This window comes from Amphiprion ocellaris, chromosome 7, assembly GCF_022539595.1.
Source record: "Amphiprion ocellaris isolate individual 3 ecotype Okinawa chromosome 7, ASM2253959v1, whole genome shotgun sequence".
In the NCBI taxonomy this organism is placed as follows: domain Eukaryota; kingdom Metazoa; phylum Chordata; class Actinopteri; family Pomacentridae; genus Amphiprion; species Amphiprion ocellaris.
In genome coordinates this window covers 20,896,446-20,906,794 of record NC_072772.1, presented here as the reverse complement: position 1 = coordinate 20,906,794, position 10,349 = coordinate 20,896,446, and the positions used below count along the sequence as shown (strand labels likewise).

The window sequence follows — 10,349 nt, the reverse complement described above, 5'->3', positions numbered from 1 at the left end:
GCCACTAAAAATGAACAACAGATGTTCTATTACAGACTGGAGAACACTTCATATGGGTGCACATTCAGACGATGACTGCTGTGTTAATGTGAGAGTTTGAGCAGTTTCAACTCCAAAATTTGCCCATATGACACTTTCTGCACATTTGAATGCAAACATGATTCACAGGAGAAGTCAGGGGTCTGTTTGGCCTCCGAAAACCTTAACTAGTAATTGAATCTGGGTGTCAGCGTGACCAAATCCTACTTAAAACCCTTTGCCGCTCCTCTCCTCCCTTCATCTCGCCCTCCGATCCATCTGATGACTCCGGCAATCTGCGTGTCATGTACAATTAAGTGGATCTGAAGATGCAGAGAGGGAGATGAAATTTAAAGTGCTGTAGAAATTAGTAGCGATGAAGTGTGTGTGTGCCGATGGCGTCCCTGGTGGTTAGAGCTCTGACGCACTGGAGAAGTGACAACGTAGTGACAGGTTTCCTCTGATCAGAGCTGCAGACATGACAGAGCAGAGTTTTAGACTCAGCCTGACGCTCGCCACCTCTCACACATATATTTAGGAAAAGCCCTGTGGCTGAGCGCTTCTTCTCCTCCGCTGCACCGACCCTCCTCCTTCATGTCACCAGCGCCTGTTTTTGTAGCCAACAGAATTCTTTTTTTGTTTGAACAGCCTCAACAGTTTGAAAGCTAAATTGGATTCAGGAGCCTGAAGCGTATGGAGAGCAATTAGTGTCAAATGTGTGTTTCATGAACCATGAATAAAAAACAACACGTATGGTATTTTTAGATGTATTTCCCAGTTGAACACCTGTAGAAATAAATACAAATAAACACTTGAATGAATGCCAGGACTGTAGACATGCAATATATTAACTTTAATACTCGTCTTTTGAAACATTTCCAGTGCATTTAAAGATCTTAAATGTGTGTGACTTCATTTATTTACAGACTGTTTAATGTGAACATTAATCAGGTGATTTGTGTGGATTGTGTTACTTGTGTGTGACACCTCACAGTCACTGACCCACAAATCTATGCTGGGTTTAGGTGCTGGTGGAAAACCTGGATGTCTTTTCAGGTCAAACAAGTGGGATGTTAGAGGTGTTTTTTATGTCGCCAAGGAATGCGCTGGAGTTTTGTGACGATCGGTGTATATTTGTCTGTGAATCTGTCTGTTAGCAACATTTCTCAAAAACAGTATAACAGATTTGGATGAAATTTTCAGGGATGGTCAGAAATGACACAAGGACCAAGTGATTAGATTTTGGCAGTGATGTGGCTTATAGTCTGGATCCAGTGATTTGTTAAAGATTTCTGTATCATTGTGAGATAGCAGCACAGCGTCACTGTAACTATGACAACAAGTGAACACTATGTCAGCTGCCTGCTGACGATCACGATTGTGATCCTACTACAAATCAACCGCTGAGGACTCATCGGAAATGATACAAGGAACAATTAATTAAATTGTGGGAGTGTTTCCGAGTCCCATCAATTCCCGCTACATATTTAGGTCACGTGATTTGGTATCTGTACACAACGTACACATGCATAACACACGCTTGGGCTCCTCGCAACGTCGGTGAATGAACAGCCTTGACAGAGTACTGCGCTCTCTGAGTACTTTTCTTGGCTGCACAGTGGTTTGCTGGTTAGCACTTTCACCTTGCAGCTAGAAGATCCCCAGGTCGTGTCCCGGCCTTCCCAAGATCTTTCTGCATGGAGTTAGCATGTTCTCCCTGTACATCAATCAATCAATGCTTTACTAGTCATTACACACTTTCATATACAATGAAATTTCATTTGAGCTGCCCTGCCAATGACAGCTCCGGCTGCTGCGCGCATGTGTGGGTTTCCTCCCACAGTCAAAAACATGTAATTAATTGGTAACTCTAACTTGTCTGTAGGTGTGAATGTGATTGTTTGTCTCTATATGTAGCCCTGTGATGGACTAGTGACCTGTCCAGGGTGTCCCCTGCCTTCACCCTAAGTCAGCTGGGATAGACTCCAGCCCTCATGACTCTAATGAGGATTAGTGGTGTACAGATAATGGATGGATGTTTTCAGATTTTGAGATGCATTTAGTTGTTAAGCGCTTTTTGATGTGCTTGTCTGCATTTGTTTTAATTTATTGCAGTGCGTGTCTGTATTTCGTTGTTTCATGTTTATTGTTGCAGTTTGCATTTGATTGGTTTCAATTTTAGTCGACAGTTTCTGTATTTGGTTGTTAATGTTTTGTATTCTCCCTTTTTGCAGTGCATTTCTGTATTTGGTAGTTTTAGATTTTTATAGTATGTTTCTGAATCTGGTTTTCTATTTTTGAGGTGTGTTTGTGTTTTCTGGTTTTGCAATGAATTGTCTGTACTGTTCTGTGTGTTTCTGAATATTATTGCTTTCCATTTTTGTATTCGGTGTTTCTTCATTAAATGCTGGGAAAGTCTTGTCACATTAGTGAACATGTTTTCATCATTGGCCTGTTTTCTCAATTAGCATTTTCTTAAGCTGCAGAGCATTGAGCTTTCAGAGTCACCTGCTTTTGTCACATCCAACATGTAGATGATGTGTTCTTTTCTTGACACATACATGCTTATTGACTGCCTCTGTCCAACACAATAACAGCATCCATTTAAACTGGCTGTTCAAAATTTGTTTTATATTTATTTCAACTGTTAATTGCTTTAATCTATTTCTGAGACTGATTTTTGTCCACAGTGGTTGTTTCTACACACACACACTTATCAGAAAACTTAAGCCGTGAACCTATTTCTCCGTTCGCACACACCTCCACACATAAACACACATAGATCAAATCCTCTCAGAGCCGGGGTCTCTCCCTCAGTGATAAATGTCAGCCTCCCTCCTCCTGAACAGATATCGATGGTTATTTGGGCTTATTTCTCCAATCTGTTGTTCACCTCAGAACGGAGATGGAATCCATTTCTGCCTGGTTGGCAGTGAGGGTGACTGTAGGACAAGGTAATTTGGCTGCCTGGCACCCTCTAGTATCTCTCTGTCTGAGCTGCTGAGCTATCTCAGGCCCTATTTCCAAAGTTTACCTCAAACAAACACGAGTGTGCACGCACAAAAAGCCCTCAGCTCTCTGCTCAGAGACGCACAAACTGGTCTTCAGCTGAAATGAAACAAAGTCCAGACACTCTGAGCAGTTGTTAAATTTGATCTGGCTTCTGTAAACAATCTCCTGGCCAAGGAAAAAAAGAAAAAAAGACAAATAATAAAAACATTTTATTTTCTTCTGGCATTCCAGTTTACATCTTGTAAAGTTTATATGTATATATCAGATTTCAAAAGCAATTCAAACACTGAATGTTTCATTTCTTCACTGAAATGTGTTATGCAGAATTTTTTTGTTCTTCCAAAAGTTGGAGAACATTAATCCATGACAAAGACTTGAAGAAATGTAGTGTCAATGGTTTGTTGAAGAGTGTAGTGTCCAAATAAAAACCTATCTACTGAAACCGAGCGGATCTAATTGGTCCACAAGCAAACATGTATCTCATTCCAAACACAGTGAAAAACCATGGAGACAGGTTCAAATCCAACACAGCCTCTCGTCAAACACGGTCTGGACCCCACATGTGTCAGAGTCAGTGTGAGGAAGATTGTCTGGGTAAAACTACTCAACTGAATGAATCTATTTTACTAGCACTGATTTCAGAGACTCAAAATTTAAGGATCACTACCCCTTAGACTATTGTCCCAGAGGAAATGGAGTGCATCATCAAGGAATGGAAATACTATTTGCCTCAGTATGTTGGGGAACACAGCGATAACACAGCTTAAAGTGAGACTACGCACCTTGCTACACTTTAGAAATCACAAATGCCCCATAAATCCCATTTGTGTCCACACAGTTCAGCAAAAGTTACATAGATTCACTTTAAATGTTACAAGGACTTCGGGTAAAGGCCAACGCTGCAGAGCTGAGCAGCTCTTTAAACTCATTTAGGCACTTCAGTACGAGTCTGGTCAAGTATCTGATCAGTACCGAGTGAAAACTGAAAGTAGATTAGTACCTCAGAGACATGAAAACAGATCAATGAAATATCACAGATAATCACAGTAGTTACTGGTGCTGTAAACATGGTAAAGGTGTTTTGGAAAGCTGCACAACACGCAGTTTGGCCAAACAAGGATAAAAGTGCATTTGGATAAAAGAGGAATGTCATCCTGAGATCCCACATAAAATGATTTTTGGAATAATACCAAACATAAGTAGCACCGTTGCTATAACTGTTGAGTCGTTTCCTTTGTTTTGCTGCTAAAATGGAAGAGCAGCAGGTCAGCAAAGGAAACACATGGAAGTAACAGGGAATGTTTGTTTATGCAGGTAGAAATAAACACCTAGTTGTTTGGTGATTTTCACCTTTGAACCTGTCAGCTCAGGGATACGTTTGTGTAACAGTGGTACAAAACAACACCGTGTGCTGTTTGATGCTGGTTTTGACTGGCTGGCTCCACAGGTTCAACATTCATTCATTGTTTCTACAACTGCCAAATGTATTTTGGTACATTCAATCATAGTGTGATTGTGTTGTGTTGAAACTGCCAAAAGGTTTTCTAAAAAATCATGTCTTCACGTTATTGATGGGAATACCAGAAAGGCAGGTATAGAACTCAGATAAAATACAGACAGAGTGAAATATATGGACAGTCAGGATTCAAGCTGAAATGTGCTGCACAATACGTGGTCTGCATTTGAAATATTCTAAAACAAGCTGCACCTCTGGAGATGTGGTTCTACGTGGGTGTAGGTTTGTGAGGGAGTGCAGATGGTGTCCAGTGACCTCTGGGTCAAATTTAAAGGGTTTACCCGTTCTGTTGTTGAGTAGAGACGTCACTAAAAACCTCACAGCTCTCAGGATCTAAGGCACTTCTCACTGCAAAGAAAGCCAGCGCTCAGAGGTCAGTGGTGATGACGGGCGTGACTCCGTGGATGAGCAGCGTGGGGCCCAGATCCTGAGTCAGCAGCTCCAGCTGGCGTAAATAGGCAGTGTAGCGGCGGGTGTCAGCTGGGGGTCGCGGCAAGTACAGGAAACGCACAGCAGGAGGAGGTCGGGCCTGATCCAGGATCAGCTTATTGACGGCCGACAGGTAGTCGTCTGACAGACGCGTGGCGTTGCTCGGGAAACTGTTGACATAATCGTCTTCGTTCTCCTCCTCCTCCTCGTCAGCTCTCAGCTTCTTCTCGTCTGTAGCAGTATCTGGGGACTGCGATCGCTGTTTCTTGCCCCAGTCGTTTTGGCGCTGCCAGTGTAACGCCACCTGCTGGTCCCAGGGAACGGTGTAGATCTGAGCTTTGATTCTCAGCTCTTTCAGCAGCTGACCCAGCTTCTCCTCTGAGCCCCTCACACTGCGTCCTCCCTCCACACACAGGAAGAGACGCAGCTTAGCTTTGCGCCAGGCTCTGACCATGTTGAGGATACATGCCAGCTGCAGCAGGAACAGAGAGCAGGTGTCGACGTAGCTACAGCTGTCCGGGCGCAGGAGGTTGACCGGCCAGACGTCCACGTACACAGCTCCCTTTCCTGGAGAGGAGGAGGGCGGCGAGAGGGCCTGGGCTCGGTCAAAGTTGTTGAAGTATCGAGCTAGAACCACGTTCTTTAGCATCTTCATGGCGTCAGCAATGATGGCCACATACTCTTGAGGCCCAAGGACCTTCCCGTCCCCAAGTTCACCGAAATCCTGTCTGTCACTGGAGCCCCGCAGGGAGGCGAAGTGGAAGAGAGGAGGTTGCTCGAGCTGGAAGGGCCCGGGGGGATCTGTAGACTGACTGGTAGACAGGGACGGATCAATCAGCTTGTCCTTTGGAAGACAGTCGTCATAGAAACCCAGTACAAGGGTGTTAGGACGCATCCCACCTAGGCAGAGAGGATGAAAATAATGAGAAGGGGTCAGTTCTAGCGCAAATTATTTCTTTATCATCACTACTGATTTCTTGAGTTGTAAAGCAAAAGGAAGATGTAAACGTTCAGTCATTCTACCTGATGAAGAGAGAGAAATGTGAAGAAGACAAGTGCTGGAGTGAGAACTGGGAGGAAAGCCAAAGAGAGATAAGAGAAAGAGCTGGAGACAAGAAGAGTGGTCAAAGTTAGACATGAGTGGCAGGAGGAAGGAAGACGGTAAACAGCAAAGAAAAGACTAGAAAATCACTAAAAGTCCAATCTTGTTCAACTTTGGAGGGGATGTTTGTGCAGAACAGCACATGCACAGATATTAGTTTTCCGTTAAAACTGACAGTTAAAGAATAAAGTTGTTAAAAAAAATGACCTAATCCAAGACAAATATGAACATTTAACAGATAAACAAGACTGGAAACATTTTCTACAACAACAGATTAGCAGATGAAATAACAGCGTGGAACATTTGAAATGCATTTGTATGGCAGTATTAGCTAAAGTTTGAACATACACTGACAGAATGTTGTACTTGACGGTGAAGCACTGAAAACTATTTATGAAGGAGTTAAAACTAAATTACATACAGAAGTTAAAATGGCTGAAAGGACTGAAAGTTTTGTAAACAGTAAACACTGTGTATGAAAACAAAATTACTGAGAAGTTGAAATGGCAGTTAGGAGCTCCATTACAAATATGAAGCAAGAAAATGCTGTTCTTGTGATAGCAACCAGATCATCAAATAATAATCGGTGTCTGTGTAGTTTATCATTCATCCAAGTCATGGTTATCCAAAATAGTTTAAATCAATCCAGCTGGACTTTAAGAAAGTTTCAAGGAACTTTCTTAAAGTCCAGTTGGATTGATGTAAACAATTTTGGACAAATAATAATCGATTAATCATTATACAAATGAAGAAGGTAGAAATATTTTTAAATGACAAACACATAATATTCACTATAGAAGCAGCTTAGTAACATTAGCCGCTGAGCTACGAGACTGTCCTGTTCAATTCTAAACCCTCCTAAGAATGTGAGTGCTATCAGGAAGTCATTAACCGCCACAGCAGTTTTTGTCATGGTAGCCTGTTGTCAGATACTGTAAATTCCCACAATGCTCTCTGCTTGGCAACATTGGAACTGTTGACCCTCCTCAGGTTGCCACAGAATTAAACATAAATGAGCTGCAGTCTTCTATATCATTAAACTGTAAGAGGCCACCTGGTGGTACAACCAGGTACTACAGCTAATCTGCCAACATTCTCTGACATGCATGTCCTTCGTCCACTGTCTTATTACTCTGCCAAGGAACGTGGTGGAATTATGTGACGATCGGCGTACATTTGTCTGTCCGTCTGTTATTCCGTCTGTGCACAACATTACTCAAAAATGGAGAAACAGATTTGGATGAAACTTTCAGGGAAGGTCAGAAATGAAACAAGGACCAAGTGATTAGATTTTGGCAGTGATGCAGCTTATAGTCTGGTCCACGGATTTGTTAAAGATTTATGTATCATTGCGAAACAGCGGCACAGCATCACTGTAACTATGACAACAAGTGAACACTACGTCAGCTGCCTGCTGACGATCACATGATTGTGATCCTACTACAAATCCACAGCTGTGGACTTATCTGTCGGAAATCATACAGTGAACAATTGATTAAATTGTGGAGGTGTTTCTGAGTCCCATCAATTCCCACTGCCCGCTACATATTTAGGTCACGCGATTCAGTATCCGTACATAACGTACACATACATGACACACGCCTGTGTTCAGCTTAAGGTCATTATGTTTGTAGGTCCATCTATATTAAATAGACACATTCTGTGTTGCCATGATTTCTGATCATCATTTACTAATAAACAAATTCTACATTTCTTAAAAAAAAAAAAAAAAATGCTGAATTTCTGACAATGCCATATGGAGGAATGAACAGCCTTGGTGGAGTACTGCACTCTGAATGCTTTTCTTGTCTGTAAATATATTTTTTCCATCCATCCATCCATCCATCCATCCATCCATCCATTTCAAATTTTCTTGAAAACAATCCAATAACAAATAATCACAACATCCCTACTTTTTTACATATGAAACCCTGGAAGTCTCTATCTGTGTTTTTTCATTGATTTCAATTTGGAAATGCTCAGCCATGGCACTAACTGATTATGTCACTCATGATATGTTAACAATTTAAAAAACTTGATTACCACTGAAGGGGTCTTTAATATTGGCCTTTCAAGGCTTCTAACAACCAACAGATTGTGTGCTGGTTATAGTAATACTGACCTAGTCCTGAGATGAAGAGGAGGTGCTGGACACCATGGCGAACAGAATCCGCCAGCGTCAGGTTGACAAAGGCTTTGATGTTTAGCTGATCCACCAGGGACAACCAGGAGTCATACTGGGACTGCAGAGGGTCTGATGGTAAAGTGTCTGGGAGGGAGGAACAAAACACTGTGATACAAGGTAAGAAATAGAGCTGACAGTTCAATAGAAGTGAGCTGAGATGCAAAGAATGGGAGGGAAAGAGAAGGCCAAGAACTAGAGCTGTACAAGTAAAAGCAGAGAGTAGAGAAGTCAGTTTGACAGAGCTGAATTAGAGGCAGAGTGTGAGAGAGAAATGAGACAAGATGCTGAGATGTGGGGGGCAAGAAAGAAAAAGAAAGATGCAAGCACAAATGACAGCCTAGACAGAATGTGAGACAGAGCGAATGATACAGGGAAGCGCAAACAGGCAGACAGATGATCAATCATCCCAGAAAAACATCAGTATGTATGTAGAGAGTGATCCAGAGGCCACATCTAAAGGCTTCATAGACAATTCCTGTGGTAGCTTCAGTTGTGTTTGGACCTCTTCAGCTTTGAATGTAGTTGTTTCATTTGATAGATAAGTATTCTGTTCAGCTTTAAGGCAAACAGCTACAAGACAAAGGCGAGAATAAATAAAGAGAAGAAGTTGAGAGTCCTCACCAACAAACTCCACTTCAGTGTAATTATGTGAATGAATAACTTCATATTTCTCAAGACCAAGTGGCTTGTTGAATGAGAGAAGGGCTCTTCGGCAGCTAATGAACATATCATTTTCTCACTGTTAAAAATTCTGCAGATTTGGATTGTGAAAACTCAATTCGGGGCCAGTCCCTGTGTCCCACAAACCTTCCAACAAAACCCCCAAAAGACAAAGACAATCAATGACCCTGCTCTTTGAAAATCCGCTAGTGTTGTGCCGCTGCACAGAAGAAGAGAGCTGCCTCCAGAGCATCCTGCGATTACTTCCCTCGAAATAAAACAGCAGCAGATGAGCCGATGTCACAGAGAAAGGTCCAGCATTCTAAAAAGGTCCATTAAATGATGCACCACTCACTGTGAAACTCCAGAATCCATTGCCAGCAGGGAGGCATTTTTGTCATTCACATACTTGATGTATTTGGGAATGATTGTATAGCTATTCTGAACCAGTCCCAAATGAAAACACTTAAGTAAAGTGGTAGTGGCAATATTTTTTCCCATTAAAGACTAGTACAACAAATCGCTATTAAAGTTTTAGCAATAACGTAAAAGTTTTGCGGTTTAAAAAAAAAAAAAACAAGCTTTCAGATTAGTCACTGCTGCCTCTAAACATGATAATCATGTTAAATTATCCAAAAACTATATCCCATCACCATCTCTGATTTATTTTGCTCATAATTAATAGCCTCCCTCTCACACTGAGCTGGTTTGGATGAGAAATGATGCAGAAGTAAAGTTTCAAATACTCCTCACGCTCTGATGCAAAAGTCACTGGAGAAGGAAGTGATTCATGAAAATAGAAAGTAAAATGTGGCTCAGTGTCTGGAGGCACAGCAGACATGCGGTGTCCTTACTGAGGTCTCCTAGCTGGACGTGTCCCAGCACGTAGAGGCCGCTCTTCTTGATGTCGTTGATGAAGGTGATGAGACCGATGCTGCTGCGAGGGTTGGAAACCATCAGCAGGACCTGAGGCCTCCAGAACTTGACGTGGTCTTTCCTCACGTCCAGCATCAGCAAATACTTGCGCACCTGTAGGAGGGAAGAGGGACTTGTAAGAAAGGTTGTCATCAGGAAGAGTGTTTATTTTTACTCCGCCAAGGAACACGGCGGAGTTATGTGACAGTTGGTGTACTGTACGTTTGGGTAATGGATTCAACTGATGACTTGAATCTTAATCTGTTCTTTGTATTTCTACCTTCACAACAAACAAGAATAAAGATAAGTTTAATCTTTGAGTTTCAGTTATGAACTTTTAACTATTTAATATTTTTACTCCGCCAAGGAACGGCGGAGTTATGTAATGATTAGCGTTGGGTTTGTCTGTCTGTCTGTAACGTTACTCAAAAACGGACTAACGGATTTGGATGAAGATATATTGGCAGTAATGCGGCTTATAGTCTGGATCCATGGATTTGTTCAACATTTCT

At 41.9% G+C, this 10,349-nt stretch overlaps 1 protein-coding gene across 1 annotated transcript in view; it reads right to left on the bottom strand.

Moving 5' to 3' along the window:
* Positions 1-3,226: 3,226 nt before the first annotated feature.
* Positions 3,227-10,349, bottom strand: part of zgc:153039 (uncharacterized protein LOC767698 homolog) — a 90,259-nt gene continuing 83,136 nt past the window's right edge. Inside the window, exons 11-13 of the mRNA XM_023268796.3 lie at positions 9,777-9,951; positions 8,200-8,346; positions 3,227-5,875 (exon numbers count right to left, since the gene is read on the bottom strand). Coding sequence (XP_023124564.2) covers positions 4,914-5,875; positions 8,200-8,346; positions 9,777-9,951 — 1,284 coding nt within the window. The 3' untranslated portion in view covers positions 3,227-4,913. The remainder of the gene's footprint in view (positions 5,876-8,199; positions 8,347-9,776; positions 9,952-10,349) is intronic.